General features: G+C 34.5%; 1 protein-coding gene, 1 long non-coding RNA gene and 1 other non-coding gene across 4 annotated transcripts; 1 reads left to right on the top strand and 2 right to left on the bottom strand.

Moving 5' to 3' along the window:
• Window positions 1–11,627: 11,627 nt before the first annotated feature.
• On the bottom strand, window positions 11,628–12,276 carry LOC145138275 (uncharacterized). The gene is made up of 2 exons (XR_013721421.1): window positions 12,156–12,276; window positions 11,628–11,911 (listed from the first exon to the last, which is right to left on the bottom strand). It is a non-coding gene; the product is annotated as an uncharacterized LOC145138275 (long non-coding RNA).
• Window positions 11,972–12,059, bottom strand: LOC145141492 (small nucleolar RNA snoR109). Its single transcript, XR_013722700.1, has one exon. It is a non-coding gene; the product is annotated as a small nucleolar RNA snoR109 (small nucleolar RNA).
• Window positions 12,277–16,508: 4,232 nt separating the features above from the next.
• Window positions 16,509–19,516, top strand: LOC145138038 (uncharacterized). 2 transcript variants are annotated; one of them, XM_079072181.1, is made up of 3 exons: window positions 16,509–16,703; window positions 16,796–16,874; window positions 17,479–19,516. In XM_079072181.1, exon 3 carries the CDS (start codon window positions 17,499–17,501, stop codon window positions 19,311–19,313), a length of 1,815 nt encoding a protein of 604 aa, XP_078928307.1. In that variant the 5' UTR covers window positions 16,509–16,703; window positions 16,796–16,874; window positions 17,479–17,498; the 3' UTR covers window positions 19,314–19,516. The 2 variants fall into 2 exon arrangements, with proteins under 2 accessions (XP_078928307.1, XP_078928306.1); XM_079072180.1 differs by lacking the exon at window positions 16,509–16,703 and having other exon boundaries at window positions 16,720–16,874.
• Window positions 19,517–20,244: the final 728 nt, after the last annotated feature.

The raw sequence follows: 20,244 nt of genomic DNA, 5'->3' as shown, positions 1-20,244 counted from the left end.
GATAGTTATGGACTTAGTGTCTATAGATGAACATTGGCGGCTATGGACTTAGTGCCTTAGAAATGAACATTGGCAGCTATCGACTTAGTGTCTAATAGATAACATCGGCAACTATGGACTTAGTGCCTGTTAGATAAACCCTGGAAGCGATGGACTTCGTGTCTATTCCTTAGGACAATCCTTAGGAATGAATGAATGAAGAATAGATTATTCTTAGGGAAGATTCTTAAGAATAAGGAAGATAATGGGGATGGGAAATTGGGTTAATTGTTTGATGATTAAACATAATAATTATATTATTATGGGTTGAAAACCCTATGTACTCACCAGGTTTCCCAACCTGACCCACTCAGTTTATTTGTATCACATGTATCAATGCGAAGATACATTACACTAAGAGATTAAAGGAGATGTAAATCATTAGTGTAAATGAATGTAAGGTCTATTTATGCTCATGTTTTTGTATTGAAGATGACATCCCAATGTTTTAATATAAAAAATACATTTATTCGGAAATGACTTGATAACATATTTATCATATTTTTAGGGATAAATTCCGCAATAATATTCTTCAAAAAGAATACTCTGATTTTAAAATAAGCATAAATATTTTTTTTAATGACTGTGAATTTGGGGATGTCACAGTTGGTATCAGAGCATTAGTTTAAGCGAACAAGAAGTAAGGATTTATTTCTAGACTTAAACTTAGAATGCTAAGCAATGATTGTGAGATGAGTGACTGCTATATTTAGGAAGTATGCTTGAATAGACACGAGCACTACCTTATTTAAGGGAGATGCCTAAATTGATTTTATGCGCTAAATGATATATGCTATAAGATGCATTATATGCTTTATGATGCTATCATTTGATCGGATCTATGGTCTATTGCTGACTGGATCTAGAAATTTTATGTGTTCAGATTTCTAAACGTTTAATTACGGTATTAGAATTGGCATATAACTTTTTGGAGTAATAAGGAGGATTGCATGTCTAAACCTTCTCTATCTATATTTTCGTCCTGATACACTGAAAGCCTGCTTCCGTGAGCATAACGTCATGGTGAAGACTCATAGTGAACTGAGTAAATGGAGGAAATGAGAAGGCTTACGATAGTGAATGATACCTATAGGAAGATATCGTAAGAGTGGTATCTTGCTTTTTGAACACGTCTGATAAAATAACAATACATATAGAGGAGTATGGTATGTCTGAATGTACACATTTGATTGGCAGGATGATAGAACGATTGGTGTAATTCATAAAGTTGTCTTATCGTCTGGCTTGTCCACCACCAACCGAGTTGAAGCATAATTGATGATTGACGATACGCATGGAAGAAGTCCTAGTAGAGTCTAGGGAAATTTTTATGATTATTTGGACACATTTGTATGTGTTAAATGACTACGTGAAATTCTTGTATGGTGTCTTGGAGAACTGAGAGATAATACTTGGGACAAGTATGAGTAGGTGTGAAACGTAGTAGAGGCCTATACTACCGGAAGCACAAGACTCGCACTTGGATCAGGGAAAGTCACAAGGTTACCAAGGCGCTAGTAATTGATTCTGTTTTGTTCATGTCTGTCGTTACCATTGTTTCGGTAATGACTAAGAAGATGATTATTATTCTGACCCTAGTGGTTATAGCAAATCGATTTCGGCTAAGATAAGTATGTTACTTGGTTTAGAGAACCAATTTCAATGTAACATCCGACTTAAGCTAGAAGATTTAAGTGAAAGATAACTGAAGCGATCAATAGAAGTATCGCGATCGCCATTAAAGTAAGAAGCTTGTATCTAGAAGTGCTACAATGTGATTATATCACATTAGAACATGAAGAAATGAATATTCCATTCTGGAATTTGCCGCCACATGGTCCCTACATTCCGACTTGGGAGGAGATATGGGTCGCATATGATTCTAGTGTCGGGTCTAGTGGAGTGCACGGAGACGATGATGATGATGCATGATGACTTATCTATCCTTTTATTTGAGTTTTTATTTTTATTCTTAGTTTATTTTTTGTGTGTTTTTATTTTATTTGTTTTTTTAATGATGTAACCGAATGATGAATGTTTGTTTTATTTTTGCAACCTAGGAGTTTGTATTGTTTGCAGAATTGATAATTTATCGGAACAAAAAAGAGAGAGAAGTCGTTAGCGTTAGAGATTTGAACCGAAGACTACACTTTCTGATAAGTATGGGGTAACAATCGTGTGCAATTTTATAGAATAAAGGGAAGATTTACAGACAATATGGTCTTAAAATGTTTCTTAACGACTTAAGAGGGCAATAGAGTTTGCACAACGTGAAGATTTTAAAGAAGATATGCAATCTGTCACACCCAAGTTCTCACAATGTGGGATTTATGCCTCACGCCGTGAGCTTGACACACTCACGATTCAAAAGAAATTTATTCCAGACTCACGTTGTGGCTCTCTATACCCACAACTTAAGATATAAAAATTGTGTTTTTGCTCTTTCTTTCAACCATAAAATATGGTGTATGCTTTCCCACGTTTTGGCTAAAGTACAAGTCTTACTTTGAAGATTTTATAAAGCTTGAAGATTTTATGCATCACATTTTTTGAAGATGCAAGTTTTTCGTTTACATTTTTATCGACACATTAATGAGTAGATGCCCAAGTCCAGTTCCAGTACAAATTCAAGATGTTCAAGCTTTCCACACACTTTCAAGAATTCGATCTCGCCACTACTATCCCAGTGGAATCTGTTCTAATTTCTCCTTTTTACTTTTATGTTCTTTAACTTTTAAGTATGTAATGGGGACAAGTGTGGGGTAGGGGTTGAATTTAGAAATGCAAACTTACTGATAAAATTTGAAAAATGACTAGGATTTAAAAAATTATTAGAAAGATTTGAAATAGTGATAAACTTGAATCTAGTTAAAAAATTATTGTATTGTTGTGTTGAGATCTAGGTTGCTAGTGTTGTGTGGGATGATCCGATACGAGTTTCGATGGCTATATGAGTCAATGTATGTTCTAGTGTATTTGTGGCTTCCCTGTCCTAGTGAAATCATGGAATAAAAACACGACATTGCTTAGTTTGAGAGACATAATATGTTTAGTATCGTGTACCAGAAATGTGTCCAGGAGAGCTTATGTAGTCATTGCAATTTAGACTAATACCTCTAACCAATAAGGGTTGGAGTTAAGTTTCCTTAGTTAAGCATATGTTTTTTAGGATTTTTAGTTTTGAGTGAAAAAGTGAGAAAATACAAAATAGAAAAAAATAGAAAAAGAAAAAAATTGCAAAGTTTGAGGGAATAAGAGTCTACAAAGCTATCAAGATCAAGAATTATCATGAAGAAAAGTTCAAGAAATCCAAAAGTTGAAGACCCAAGAATAAGGCAATTTGCCAAATTATTATTTATTAGAATTTTTTATTTCTAGGTTATTTTTTCATATGTATGCTTAGGGGCTTAACCAAAAATTACCTTGAGGTTAAGAAAGATTTTTGAGGATATATTCGGAGAGATGCATAAAATGAATATTGTTCAAAAGAGGTGGGGAAGTATTTATGAAGATTTTGAGTATTTAGGATTGGGGAGGTTTTTAGGAAAATTATACACAAATACATGTGTTGTGGTCTTGATGTAATGGAGAAGCTCAAAATGGATTGTCTTGTGCGATGTTGGTAACTAGGGTTTTAATGTGATGGTATGATAATAAAAAAATGAGTTTTACTTGAGGGAAAGAAAAAGGAAATGGTGGGGTATTTATATATTGTTATATTTATACATATATTTAGGCATAATTTTAATACATTTTAAGCTATAATTTGGTTAAAAGCAAAGATATTTGATACTTATTGAGTTGAATTACATTTTGCAGCCAAATAAGACATTCTTGAAGGAAAAGGACCAAAACTGACAAGTACTCGAACCTAGAAGGATTAGAGTTGAAGCTGGGAGCTAAACGAAACTTAAAAGGAAGAAAAACCATGAAAATATGAGTCCCACAATGTGGCTTCAGAGTCTCATGGCATGGCAAGAGGAAAAATCTCGACAATATGGACAATAACTGAGCTAACGACATGAGCATTATAATCTCACGTTGTGACGAGGATTTGTAACACTTGGAAAATTGGTAAGTTTCATATGTTATCCCTAATCGAAAACGTTTGCAAGAATGGTCCGTAAGGCTAGTACGCGGGACGTTTAGGGTGGTACGCTTAGCGTACTAGCCCGATGCTTGCTCGTGCATTCGGACACGTATGTCGGGCGTACGCTTGTGTATGCGGGGCGTACGTGCGTTTAAGTGAAACCATACTTTTAGGGTGTTTCACCCTATTTAAACCTTGTGATATCCTCACTAGGTCATGTTTAGATAGCCTTCATCCCTTCTTGTCTAGAAAATCGAACCCTAAATGAGATCTTAAGAGCTTGAGCCTTAAAGTGTGATTTTTGGTGCATTGTGAAGGAAAAGAAGAAGTGAACCATTTGGAGTTGTGCTTGGAGCTTGAAGATCTGAGATTTGCTCTTCATTTTCTTTCCTTGTGAGGTAAGAAGCTTCCACCTTGCTAATCCATGATGTTAGATCTAGTTTGGTGCCATTTTGTGCTCTTTAAGTCCATGGTTTGATTGTTAAGGCTTTTGCTTCACTCTAGAAGTGATTATTGGTAGATCTACAACCCTTTTGGTCCGTTTGTCCATAAATATGCAAGCTTTAGGGCATATGTGGTCTTATGCATGTGTTAAGTCATTTTTTAAGCTCTTTTGAGCTCTAAAAGCCTCATTAAGCCATGCATTCACGTAAAGTTGGAAACTTTACGTAATAAACCACCTTAAGGAAGTCAGATTTGAGTTTGGTTTGGAGTCTTAATCGATTAAGAGCTAAAAAGTGAAGGTTGGCCAAGATGGTGGAGTACGTTGGGCGTACAAGCAAGTACGTCGCACGTACAACCCTTAAGCATATACGATGAGCGTACGAGTTGAGTACGCCCTATGTACTTAGCAGTGGGCTTCGGTTTTGTGGGCTCCTCAGTGTTGGGCCATGGTGGACTTTAGTTGTCTTGGGCCTTGTTTGGAAATCATAATCCTACTTTTGGGTTGTTAATATTTTATTGGACTTTTTTGGTTGTCGGCCCATAAAAGGGATTTGGGCCCAATTTAGAAAATTAGGCCATAGTGGGTTTTGAGTGATTATTATGGAAATTGGGCCTTGGCCTTGGGCCAAGTTTGGGAAAGGGTAAAAAGGTCTTTTACCCTAGTTTGGACTATTAGTGTGGGTCGGTATCCAACTATTGATTGGATGTTATTTTATGATTGATAGTGCGGGCATTGTAGCGGGCCAACAGCTAGAGATTTATCTGTGAGATTTAACAGTGTGAGGTGAGTTTCCTCATTGTACTTAGTGGGTCGAAGGAACCAATGTCGGACCATGATTATTTACGATAGGATGCCAGATATATGCGTGACTCTAGCATGTGTTATGTGTTGATATGTATACCGAGCGAGGCTCGATGTCGGGCGAGGCCCGGTGACTGTATTATATGATATTGGTTGTGGTTATGGCATGTGTTAGCATGATTATATGTTTATATGTTATATGTTTATATGTTATATATTTATTATGTGTATCGGGAGGAGCCAGATGTCAGGCGGGGCCTAATGAATAAAATATATGTAATCCGAGCAGGGCCCGGTGAAGGGCAGGGGTACAATATGTGTTTATTATGTATGGTATGAGGTATTTTGGGGAACTCACTAAGTTTTGAGTTTATGGTTTTCAGTTTATGTTTCAGGTACTTCCAGATTGAAAGGGAAGAGTCCGGGATGATTGCAGAGCACACACCACCTTTTTCCGCATTTTGAGAATTGCTCTGATATGTTTTGATGTATTGACATACTTTGATCTTTTTGGAGTTGTATGACAATGTTAGGATTAATGTTTTATTAAATCAAAAATGAAACTTTTTGGTCTTATTTTTGGGACGTTACAGGATTCTTTCAGAAGAAAACTACGCGAGATACAGTTTCATTGCCAGAAACGAATTGATCTAAGCTCACGACGTGAGACCTTAATTCTCACGACTTGAGACACGATTTTATGGAAACTATAAATACTCTTTCACATAATTGATTTTGGGAGTTTGAATCTGATTTTCTGGAGAGATAGTCGATTTTAGAGTCCAGAGAAGAGCGAAAAAAACAACCTTTTGGAAGAGAGAATGCTTGGAGAATGAAGATTTGAAGATTACACATCACATTCAGTTTGCATTAGATTAACTATGTCGAATTCTTATGTCTATGTGTGCTTATTTTCTGTCATGAGTAGTTAAATATTAGGTTTTCGTTTAGTGTTGATGAACCCTAATAATATGTTCTAGTTTCTTATATTTGCATTTTATTAAGTGGGTTAATGCATGTGTTTGATTATCATTACCTAGCATGTTAAAGTTTGTATCTTTGTTGCTTTGATTCAAGTTAAGTGTAGTTTAATGACCAACTGAATTGCATGAACTTGTTTACCTAATAGTTTATGATCATTAAATTGCTCGAGCTGGGACTAATCACATATTAGATTGAGTAATAAAGGTAAGAACTTTAACTGTGTTGGAGAACATAAATTTGATCATAATTTTTTTTTGTAATTTGTTTTGATCATAGATGATTATATAGATATATCTTACATAGCCTAATTATCATTAATAATAAATTATGTGTTTGCTTGTGTATGATCATTACATAGTATTTCATGAATTGGTGAAAATATTAGCAGATCAGATCAAGACTTCTAATTACATTTAAATTGGTAACCAACTGAATAAATCCATACTTAGAAACTGCACATAGGAAAAATGGGGATTCGAAGCTAAACGGAAGTGTCTTCTTAGTCTTGTTTACAATCGTTTTTAGTTTGGTGTTAAGTTATAAGTTAATCTGAACTTGCAAAATCAGATAAAACCTGTAACAAACCAATAGTAAGACCCAAAAATTTCATTTTTAATTTGATAAAAACCAGTATTCCAAAAATAACATCCATACAATCCCAATAAAATAAGTGTAACAAACATCATCTCAAACCAGAGTAAATCACAAAAGCAGAACGAGATGGTGTGTGCTCTGCAATCATCCCGAGCCCTTCCCCTTGGAACTGGAAGTACCAGAAACATAAACTGAAAACCGTAAGCATAAAGCTTAGTGAGTTCCCCAAACTACCCAATATCATATATAATAAATCACATATTGTGCCCCTGCCCTCCATCGGGCCCCGCCCGACATTGAGTCCTACTCGGCTTCGCCCCCCCCCCCCCCTCGACATCGAGTCTCGCTCGGTATACAGATCTGTTATTCTTAGGCCCCGCCTAACATCGAGCCTCGGCCGCTATACACATAGACGTAGATCACATAATCATACTAACACATACAATGATCATAAACAATAGCATACGATACAGTCATAAGGCCTCGCCCCGCATCGAGCCCCGCCCGGTATACATAGCAGCACATATCACATGCAAGGGTCACTCAAACTCCTAGAATCCTAGCATAAATAACAAGGGCCGACATTGGTGCCTTAGACCCGCTAAACCCAGTGAGGAAACTCACCTCGACTGCTAAATCACACGACTGAATCTCTGGTTGTTGTCCGACGAATCCCCGAGCTATCAATGCCAAATAACATCCAATTAACACCTGGATTCCAATCTGTAACCATCAATCCATATTTAGGGTAAAAAGACCATTTTACCCTTTACCTAGTTTGGTTTAATACTAAGGCCCAAACTCACAATCTTAAAGGCCCAAAAGTCAACTAACCATCCAAGGCCCAAACATGGCCCAATTTTCCAAATTGGGACTAAACCCTTACATGGATGATTCTTAATTTTGTTCTTTCTTGAGGACAAGAAAGGTCTAAGCTTGGGGAGGTTTGATAGGTGCATTTTATGCACCTATTTTGCATGTTTATTTCCGTCCTTTCATAGCATTTTACTTCATAATTCTTGCATTTAGTTAATTATTAGGGCAATTGCATATTCCATTAAGAATGTCTGGTACTTCACTATTTTTGATTTATTTTGCAGGAATTATGGAGCATGGAGCATGGAGCTTTGGAGCATAATAAGAAGATGTATCAGTCATGTCATGGAAGAGAACAAGAAGACGGAGCTCGAGTCATTATGCATTGTTATCATAGCAAAGGATTATGTTTGAAACACGGTTCATGTCACACCGACGCGGGTCGTGTTTGTCCTTTATCATCTTATATTTGAGCAACATGACTCGTGGTGAAGCTAGACTGAAGATGGAGGCAACAGTGAAGACTTATTGGACTTTTAGCAAAAAGTGTGGACCATGCCAAAAACACATGGTCAAGACAAATGGACATGCCAAAAATACATGGGCAAAAGGCATGGTCATGCTAAAAACACATGGCCTTATGGCAAGCACGTGAGCAGTTTTGGGCGATTCTACGAGAATTCTTAGAGCTTTTGAGAAGACCTAATCATTGCAAACACTTTTGATTTCATTTTTTGTAAGCATTAAACATTTTCGATTCCATCTTTCTCTTTGATTGATTTGTTCTTAGCCATGTGTGGCTAAGAAACCCTAGTTTCTAGTTCTTGTTCAAAACATGTTGATTGCTTGACTTGAAGTATGTGATTTGATGTTTGATTTGTGACTCTATTCTAATGATTATGTTCTTGTTTAAACTAGAGTCCTTAAATTTGATTTGTGTTTGATTGGCCACTTTCATGAATTGAATTTTTGTGTAGTTAATTAACTTTTAGGGCACCTAATCGTTCTATAAAGTTAATGATTGGTAACAAGCAATAGGTTTTCTTATTGTAGAACATTTATCACATGTTTTCACACTTCCGAGCGTATGAGAAGAAATGAACATTGTTGGGAAACTTGTACAAAACTTAATGCAGTTTTTCAATACAATCTAAGAGCGTATTTAGGTTGAATTAGTAAAGTCGGGTCTAGTCAAAGAGCGTGTTTTGGTTAGATAATTTAGCAAGCGAGAGGTATTAGAGCGTGTTAATATCTTTCAGTACCAACTTAGAATAGCATTCATAAATTACATCAAGTCACAATCAGGTTAAATGACAACATTGAGAACCAGAACTGGAAGCACTTTTACAGCTTGTTTACAAATCTATTTCATTTTCTGCATGTTTCAAAGTTGATTGTCATTTTTATTATTTGACTTTTGCAAACAAATCCCCCTTTGTGACCAAAGTACCTTGCGCAAAAAGGTATAGACTTTTATCCCGTGTCTCTGTGGTTCGACCATGCTTGCCTTGTACTACTTTTTAGTGCATTAAAGCAGTGTATTTAAAGTTTGTTGTACCCCTATTATTTGTTGGGTTTGACACACCTAACATGATACTCCTTTTCATGTAGATAAAAAAAAATACGGCAAACGTAATCAACTTATTCGAAATAGAGGGTCATCAATAAAGCCTCAATGGAGTTGAATATCATCTATATGAACGTGACCCGTAACCCCCAAAACGGTGAAAATAAGGTGGATGTCCTATCAAAAGTTTGTGTAAGATTTATAAGACGAAAGTCGGAAAACCTTTTGGCAATGAGGCGTTTTGGTTGTTGTGAAAGACAAACCAAAATGGCTTAATCTAATAAGTGTTAATGATTACGCGGGCATGTTCAAGCGAAGCATACGTTCTTAGTCAACCCACAATCAATCTTTTGATAAAAGTATCAGGGAGAATGACCTCAACAACGGAGATCCATATGTAGCTCCAACACGTCCTGTAGGACCAAACAGAGCAAAACAAAAGATAAAAAACACATAAAGTTCATCAAGTGAAATGAAAGAGAGGATGTACGACATCCAAGGGTTAGACACTATGTTTGATGGATTTTTAGAATTGGTAAAGGAAAAAAGAAAGGATCCATATACTAAAGCTTTTTCTTAAACCCAAGAAAAAACTTGTCTGATGATGTTTTCAACAAGGTAATGTGTTAAACAAAACAAATGGGATAAACGGTATTATTTTTATGTTTTAGATGTAATATTAATTTATGTTTTAAATCTAATAGTAATCGTGTTGTAGGTTTATGTCCAGTTTTTATGTTTTAAGTAGATTTTAGATAGTAAGTCAAGTTATAATTTTTAATTGTATTTTACGTTTTAAATTATTGTAACATTTATTATTATTATTAAGTGTTTGTACTTAAAAAAATATATAATTTATGCAATATTAAATGTTTATGTATTAAAAAAATATAAATTATTTTAATCTAAAAAAACATATAATTAATTTAAATTTGAAAAAATAAAATCATAAACTAAAAAAACATAATTTATTTAAACTTGATAAAAAAAAATTTAAAAATATTAAAAGTAATACTACTCCCTATAAAATGCTAAGAATAAAATGTTAGCAAAATAACAAACAAGAAACCGACATAACATTTTTAAAAAAATAAGGGTTGCATGAACACAAAGCATACCACTTTGTGATAGTCGCAAGTCTATTTATAGTCACAACTATTGTCATAGTCAACAATGTTGAAATTTCGAGGGAAAATAAACTTCAAATTGAGAGGGCAATTCTCCCGGTGAACTGACCATACCCAAACCAACACATGCAAAAAAAATAGAATATACAAAGACACTTGAAAGAACCGTTACAAAATGACACATAACTTTGGGAGGACGCATGTTCTCCTATCTTTTGATTAGGAAAGCAACACATACAAAGGGTAGCAACTTTTTTCAAGATGCTAAAAATGTTACAACTTCTTCCGTCCTTAACCGAAAACGAGTATGCATAGTAGGTTCCCTAGCGAACGCGAACGGGTGGTTTTAAGAACACCCTAAACATTTATTTACCACATTCACTTGTTTATTTTTTTGGGAGTTTTTCCTTTAAAATTTAAATTTATACAATATTTTTTCTATATAATTAGCAACCAGCAATAACCTGTGTTCAATCTTGGTTTCATGTTTCAACCTTTCGTAATTCTACAAACTCCAAATGAATCAACTAATTTTTCAACATCAATGTTCTCAAATAGAACCATGAGACTGGATTATAAGGCATATCTCTTACACTAAGTCCCAATTCCAATCCAACTTCCAAACACAAATTCAATCTCAACCCATACCACTCCCCCAAAAACAAGCTTTAGGTTTGACAATAAAGGTCAAACTCAAGAAAAAATAACACGTAAATTTTATCTTTCTTATTTTTTTTCTTATCATGATTATTAGGTTTTAAATTAATGTTAATAATTTTAATTTAAATTAATGGAATTTTTTAATTTTTTCTATTCCAAGTTTATTTACAAAATATAAAAACCAAAAACTTGCATTGCAAACAATTTCATCAAATCTTTTTAAATGACAAAAAGTAAAATGAAGGGATATATGAATTCCAAGTGAAGCAAAATATTTATTACAAATATAATCTCTCAATAGCAAACATCTCACATCTTAATTTTACAAACTACTTCAATTATTTGTTCATATATATTTTTATTCGTATAAACTCAAGATCATTATTTTGTAAATGATTTAAGAGTATTTGTGTAGCGATTTACAATCTATTGCTTTTGTAAATGATTTAAAGAGTATTTGTGTAGCGATTTACAATCTATTGAAAGACTTCGACACTCAAGATATTGATTATAAATTTATAATTGTTCATCGATTAATAGATTATAATTAATAAAACAACTTTGTATTTTATCAAAATACAAATCAAAAAACATTTATAATACTTAAATAAAAAAACAACATTATAATCTCTAAGGTTTAATTAATTAACAATGTAGTCACCGTTAGACGCAAAGAGCTGGTGAGTTCGAAGCATATTGCCTGGAGAGTGACGCGATCGCTCTTTATATAACAGAAGAGATCATTAAAAAGGACAAAATAAAACGCCATTTTCGATCATACAACTCTTCTGCAATTTTTCAAAGATCAAATCAAGAGACGAAATGAACTTCATAAATCAATTTTGAAAGAATATATGAAATTCGGTAAGCAGATTTATCGACTGAGATTAACGACAACCGGCCAGTAAAACTTCAGAATGAATTTAGCTACAGCCGATTTGGCAATCAAGAAAAAGGTATCAATCGACCTCATTCATGGTACAATGCAGCTATATTTGTTGAATGATAAATCAAACAGATCAACATACTTACTTAGATCCAACTAATGCTCGATTTCGAGTTAAAAGGATTCGTAGAAATCAGAGCGCCATGTGAGATAAGAAACCCTAGCTGTAAACGTTGGCTTTATAGAGGCGTTTTGGGCGGATGAATACCTACATATTTTGGGCTTACAGGCTTATTAGTTATTACAGGTTGGGCCTATCACTTACATCGATTTTAGTATAGAAACTTAGGGCATTTTAATTTCAACAAATAATAAATACAAAATTTTAGACGAAATAATAGGATTGGGGTGTGTTCGGCAAAACTAGCTGGTAGCGGTTAGCGGGTAGCTTTTGATTTTGGAGCTTTTTGTTTAGGCTAAAAGTTAAACGCTCATGTCGCCGAATGAGGCTTTTTCTTTTTAACTAGTGTTTTCTTAAAAGCTAAAAGTTAGAAGCTCCCAAAAACTACGTGTCGAACACGCCCTTGGTCTTTTTGCCTTTTGGGTTAGAAAAATACCACAAACTAACTTCATGAGAGCTTTGTTATATTTGTGGTCTTTATGAATTGAAAATTGAAAACCTTGCTGAAAGTCTTTAAAATTTATGATGAGATTGTAAAAAATAAAGATTAAGAATTTTTTTATATGACGAATATTTTTTGTGTCTTTTTTTGTCTAATTTGAAAAAGATGGTTTTTTATTAGACATAAATAAAAAGAACGATTTTTACACATCCTAGTGAATATTGAGACCAAAACGGTCGAAAATGAGACTGGACCGAAAAGAATCGGTTAAAACCGGTCCGAAAACAGTCAGACATCGAAACAGTGTCCAAGTCCAATCTCAAAAAACACCGAACGCCCAAGTTTATATGCATATTATTTTTTTTGTTAATCACATAATCACGCATTATCCAACTTCTTTTTTTATTCCTCTCAAAAAAAAATTGTTGATCATATTACTAATCACGCATTAACGTATCATTTTTAATAAATTTTAATTTAAATACAACATGACCAAATAGAAAAGACCGGTCTAGAAAAACTAATATGAAAAAAGACAAGATCGTTCCGCTAACGGTTCCAAAAAGATCGGATTGTTCTAATACCGACTTGAGACCCACTAGGGACCACCAGTCACGACAATTCATGTATCTGTGTCGTTTTCATGCGTCAGACATGAATTTGACACACGACACGTATACACAAAGAGAAATAAGATTTATCACCCTTTTCAAAATGTATTCACGTCGTGTATTCATGTCATGTTGTGTCACACACGATTTCGTGTATTCGTGTCTCGAATTGTCAGATCTACGTGTACGTATAAGCCTCGCCTCATTGTTTCACCATGAGTGTCCCATGCTCCTTCATCTCTTCCTCCTTGTTCCTTCATGCTCAACAACCATCATCGCCTCCCACCGTTGAGTCTTTTGTCTATCCACCGACTCCCATTTACATTGTCACCGGTCACTATCACACACCAATTTCATCATCCATCCACAAAATCCTATTTATAATGCTCCATTCTTTAAATATTAGTGTCACTTTCAATTGGTAATCATCTCCAATAAAAAACTTCAACTCACAAACCTTGGTTGAATGAAAATTACTATTTTATTGCATTTGATAAACATTGTGAACTAAGTTTTTCATCGGACTATTCTATGTATGTCTTGTGATCCAATATTTTTTCCCATTTCACATTTACTTCTATCGAGATAGGTTATGATACTTATCTGAATCGTGAGTTGGATTCCGTGTCAAATAGGGTTGCAAACGAGTCGAGCCGAGACCGAGCCTGAGCCTGGTTAGGCTCGACCCGAGCTCGTTTAAGTTATACGAGGCTCGAGCTCGAATGTTCGACTCAAGCACGTAAAGAATTATGCAAGCTCGGCTCGGGCTTGAGCTCGACTCGTTTTTTTTCTAACGTTCCTAAATAAGTTTAAGCTCGGTTTAAGTTCGTTATGAAGCCCGTTTTTTAATACCCTAAATCCCTAATTCCCCAAATAGTTTTTATTTTAGTATAAAAAAATAATATAAATTATATTATATATAGGCGCGCAAGCCTAATCGAGCTTAGTGACATAGGCTCGAGCTCGAGCTCTGAGCTCGAGCTCATTTAATAAACGAGCTTAATATTAAGCTCGAGCTCGGCTCGAACTCGTTTAAAATCGGTTTCGAGTCGAACTTTTAACGAGTCGATCCCAAATAGTTTGACATGTTTGCATCCCTAGTGTCAAATTTCTCTTGATCCAATTCAACGATTCGGGTTGTTTTGTTGTTATTCACAAAATAAGTTGTGATGTTTATCTGGGTTGAGCCGAAGGGGGGAGAGGAGTGATTCTTGACTCTTATGTCATGTTACTCGGATCATGCTTCATTGTTTGAACCTTTTTTATTGGGCGTTGATATTTCCACGAAATTTTTTTATCCTTCCACTGCCATTTATATTTATTGACACTTTTACCCTCTTGTAGTTATTTAAGAAAGAAAAAGCACTACCATTTTTGCTTTAACTACGTCTATTCCTATCTCTCTCATACACTCTCACACACACATATCTCTTCTCCATAATTCACTGTAAAAATAATTCCCTCATTCTCTTGTTCGTTCAAACAGCAAATAGAAAGACTCTTAAATCAATCAACTCTCCCTTTCATGATTTACTTCTCCCTTCACGATTTGAATATGTTCTGGTTTTCCTTTAACCCACAGAAAACCCAAATTAATTTTTCTGCAAACTCCATCTCTGATCAAACCACCACCTCCATGGAGTATCGACTCCATCTATAATTTTGATATTGATCGGGAAAAGCAAACAAGGTCAAAAGCGTCTTTAACTAAAATCTTCACATGAGGGAACCAGATAACAACAATATGAGAAGACTCTTTATTGATTAGAGCATTGAAAATTTGCAGAAAAGATTGTCAGTGAACAAGCTAGAACAAGTATTTTCATCTCCCAATATCTACTTGATGTTGAATGATTTGAGGTTTGAAATTAGGATAAAGAAACAATCCACAACCATTATTATAGAGAAGACATGCTAACTCTTAAATAGCTCAAGAAAAATGAGCACTCCACCACTCACATCTGATTATTCCTGGTGTTTGGTGAAACCAGATGATTTAGTGAAACTTAAGAAATGATACTTAGAAATGGTTGACTATAGATAAGTTGGATTCTTAAAATGAAATTATAGGTTTTGTTCGTTATGTGCGTGTGTGAATGTGTGTGTATATGAGAGAGAGAGAAGGGGACGCATGTTTGGTAATAAAAAACGACATAGTTAAAATGAGGCTATAAGGGTATAATTATCAAAAAAATTTAGATATCAGTGGATGGATAAATAAATCACTGTGAAAGAATCACCACCCTTTTTTATTATGTGGATGGGTTGTGATATTTGTGATGCATGGTTGGGAGTTGAATCTCATGTCAAACTAGTAAACTACTATCGGTGCAAGCGGTGCATCATTTGAAAAGAAAATTTCCACGTGACGCAACATGTTAATTAGGTCCGAGAACATTAAAAGTTGGAGTCCGCGTAGAAAAATGTAAGACCATCGTAACATTGACGGACTCCAAATTGGAAAGATACATTTCTTGAGTTAAGATATTATTTACATGTATACGCAACTTATTTAAATATTTTCATGATTCTCATTTCATGTGTTACCAAAAGATTAATTAGGAAATCAAAGTATGTTTTTGGTATATGGAATTGTTGTAATTAGATGTTACTATAATTTCTAAAACCATTTTTTTGTCCGCATGATATTCTAGAAAATTCAACTTCAAACAATCTAATGTTTCAGATTATATATTTTCAGGGAAAATTTTACAAAAATCCCTTGTATATATTTTTTTGTTTAATCATTAAAAGTTTTTTTTTTAAATAACTATTGTAAGTTTTTTTTATGGTAATGAGTTACAAAATAAAATGTAGAATAACTTTCTAACTGATTTTTTTTAGATTAAAAGTTTTAATTGTTAAATCGAACGAATTTAAACTATAATTACTTATAAAAATAAAAGTTTTATGTATTTAGTTTTTCCTTTTTGAGAAAAAAAAACTTTAAGTGATTAAATTAAAAACACACACACAATAATGGCTTGATAAAACTAACAAAAAAAAATTGAAAAGAACAATTAGAATAATAATAATAATAATAATAATAATAATAAGCAAAGTACAATAATTAGCCTTATTTTACCATATTTTCTTAACTCGTTATTCAATTCATCAGATGATTATTTAATGTGTGTAAATTTATAAAGTAAGATAAATTTATCAACTTTGTCTAGGAGGGCAAAAACTTTAATATATAATTTATATTAAAATGTTAACATATTTTTGATATAAAAAAATGGTTCATTCGTTATTTGTATCCAATTAAAACATGTATTATTCACGTATTTTACATTTCAATACTTTTAATTTTTATTTTGAATAGTCCATGTGATCGGCGACTTGTCGGAATTGCCAAATCCTCCCGTCGATTGCCGGAATTCCACAATTTGCTTTATTTTCGGGGTTTTAATTATGAAATCTACCCAATAATATTTATTTTAGTATAAATAATTACAAGGTATATTTATATTTATTTAAAGGTTAAGTTTTATTTTTTATTTTTCACTTTTCCTAAATTTACAAAAGTTAAGCTCCTTCCGTTGATCGTAGATCTGAAGCAAACCAACACGAATCCGCTAACGGATTTGAGATCTAGTTGCTGTTTAGTTGCTGTTTGATGCAGATTCAAGTAAGTTTCACTTCAATTTCGTGTTTAGATACTGTATGATGTTCGACTAATTCAATAATTTAGGGTTTTCGTTGTGTTAAAATCTGTTATTTAGCTCATCGGAAGTGAGATCTTACTGTTTCGTCAACGATTATGTTGAATTTGGTTGCTTTTTTGTGTTAATTCGTTTGATTATCAATTAGAGATAAGTTTGAAATCGTGTTGACCTAGATGAACTTTCCTGAACTAGTAATTGAGTTTAATTTGGGGGAAATTAGTTAGGGGTTTTGTAATTAAGCTTCTAATTAACTTGTTATTGAAATTTGGTTGTAGATTAATCATGCGAATGAGTAATTTTTGATCCAATCTTGGTTAATTATCCGCTTCATTTCGTAAATTATGCAAATTTGAAGGACGACAAATCGAAGTCATCATAAACACGAGACTAAAATGTGTCATTTTTTATTATTTCTTTTGCAAACGTGTTATGCGTTTGTAGTTTTATGCTACCTGCTTCAATTCCTGTTTCTCTAGTTCCAATTTGAATGCATGCATCTGAGAGTTTTTTTAATTTACATTTTCTAGACATGGTGGATCATGAAACAGTAATTCAATTGTCTTGTAGGGCTGAAAACATTTTTCAAAATGGACCCAACAATACAAGAAGCTCTTAGAGCTAAAGAGAATGCAGAAAAGCTATTCACAGTAAAAGATTTCACAGGTGCAAAACAGTTTGCTTTAAGAGCTCAATCTTTATGCCCTCAACTCGAAGGAATAGCTCAGATGGTGGCTACATTTGAAATATACGCAGCAACAGAGACCAAAATCAACCGTGAAATTGATTTCTACTCAATTTTCGGATTAGATCCATCTGCAGATAAATCGGTTCTAAAAAAAAGGTATAAAAAGATGGCTGTTCTTCTTCACCCTGACAAAAACAAAACAGTAGGAGCTGATGAAGCTTTTAAGCTTGTTTCAGAAGCATGGGCTGTGTTATCTGATAATGTGAAAAGACACTCGTATGATCTTAAAAGAAATAAACACTTATTGGCTTCACTTCATTCATCTGTCAATAACACAACAACACTTGACACTTTTTGGACTGTTTGCACTTCATGTCGTGTCCAATATGAATATTTAAGAAAATACGTGAACAAAAGACTTTCATGTAAAAATTGTCGAGGTGTTTTTGTAGCTGTTGAAACGGGAACAGCTCCTGTGACTTATACTCCATGGTCATATTCATCTGAAAATGGATACGCCACCACTTATGTACCAAGCACATCCGTTTGTTTCGGAAACGGGTATGAGTACAACGGGAATGTGTCATTCCAATGGAATGGGAATGGTTATTCTGATCCGAATCCCAATCCCAATCCCAATCCGAATCCGAACGGTTTACCTTCCAAATCCGTCGGTAAATCAAAAGGGAATGAGAAACAACAGACGAGAGTGAACGAGACGAGGTTAGGTAGGCCTCCGAAGAAACGAAAGATAGAAACCGGAGACGGACTCCGGAATGGAATCGGGGAAACCGGAATCAGAGATTCCGAGTGTGGGGACATTCCGACGAGACAATACTCGTTTGCACCGGCGTTTGATGCGAGAAAGATGTTGATTGAAAAAGCGAGAACGGTAATCCGCGATAAGTTGAAGGAAATGAAACTGGAATCCGGTTTGAAGACCGAAAAGAATGGAAAGATATTGAAAAAAAGTGGTTCGATTCCGATTCCGGTTCCGGTTCCGATTCCGATTACGGTTCCAGACCCGGATTTCCATGATTTTGACATGGATAGATCTGAAGAAGTTTTCAAACCGAAACAAATATGGGCGATATACGATGAAGAAGACGGAATGCCGCGTCTATACTGTATAATCCGCCAAGTCATCTCCGTGAAACCGTTTCAAGTCCACATCACCTACTTGAACTCAAAACCGGAACCGGAATCCGCAAACTCCGGAATCTCGAAATCCTGTGGGAGTTACCGCGTTTCCCATTCCGACATCGTTGACCAAGTCAACATCTTTTCTCATCTATTGGGGCGGGAGAAAACCGGTAGAGGCGGATGTATTACGGTGTATCCGAAACGAGGCGACGTGTGGGCGGTGTACCGGAATTGGTCCCGGAAAACCGCGAAAGCGAGGCGGCAGTATGAGATGGTGGAGGTGGTTGATGATTACTCCGATAAGGTTGGAGTTTGTGTGACACCATTGGTTAAATTACAAGGTTATAAAACTGTGTATCAAAGGGGTCCCACAAAGAATTTGATTTCTAAAAAAGAAATGATGAAATTTTCACATCAAGTTCCGGCTTGTTTGTTGAAAGGTCAAGCTTTGAATTTACCGGATGGGTGTTGGGATCTTGACCCGGCGGCTACACCGGAGCAACTTTTGAAGGCGGCAATGGAGGTGGAGGAGGAGGAGGGGAAGAGAGGAGGGTGTTTTGGTAATTTGGTTTGAGATTAGTAGTGTATAGATGGAAAAGAAATAGTGATGGGGGGCAATTGGTGGGAAATTTAGGTAGGTGGAAGTAAGTGGTTGGGATCATAAGGTGATCCACGGCAGCCGGAGCCGGAGCTGAAATTTGGTTTTTTAAGATGTTGGTTGAGAAACTTTGTACTAATTACTTATTTTATGAGTTAATTATTTACCTTTGAGTTTTAGATGTGTTAATTATTAGTTTTTTACTTTTACTTTTACATATCCATGATGCAATTATTTTAGACTTCTTCGTTTTTATTTAGAAACACATTTCGTCCAAATTCCAAACATTGGTTTCTATAAATTGAGACTGACATTAGTAATTTAAGTAAACCATTAAATATCCTTCTACTTTTCTTCTTACATATCCTCCTACCCATTTGAAATGATGACAAGTGTACTAAATTAATGATAATCTTATCAAAATATGACACATGTCATCATTTTACATAGGTAGAAACATAAGTAGGAAGAAAATATAGGAGGATATTTAACTTTCTCTTCGTTAAATTTACAAAAATCTTTTTTATAGAAAATAGTACAAAGTATGAGAATATAAGATTTCGTTGAAGAGCAACGAAGTTTCACAATTTTCTGAAATGTCAAAATTTTCTTTGCATAAAAACTTTTTCATTTTATTTGGAAATCATATCTGTCATATATTATATCTGCACCACCAATATTTGTCTAAAATAAAAAGACAATTAAGTCATCAAATAATGTCTGACAAAGGTAGGGAAGTTGTATGTTCCTTCAATAATACGGACAAAAGATAATCATCGCCGAGACGACGATTGCCTTTTTTTTCGTTAACAATCAATTTTGTGAATTTTCTTTTCCCAAAGAATAAATAAGTGTTACACAATTATCACTATGATGTCCGATTATATAAAAACTACTATCCATAGTT

Source organism: Lactuca virosa, chromosome 9, assembly GCF_052849685.1.
Source record: "Lactuca virosa cultivar CGN04683 chromosome 9, Lactuca_virosa_CGN04683_v6, whole genome shotgun sequence".
NCBI lineage: Eukaryota > Viridiplantae > Streptophyta > Magnoliopsida > Asterales > Asteraceae > Lactuca > Lactuca virosa.
Note: the sequence above shows the minus strand (reverse complement) of the source record. Positions and strands in the feature narration are given on the sequence as shown.

What these genes read in the sequence shown, in the direction of transcription:
- LOC145138038 (XM_079072181.1), top strand. Translation starts at nt 17,499, where the DNA reads ATGGACCCAACAATACAAGAAGCTCTTAGAGCTAAAGAGAATGCAGAA.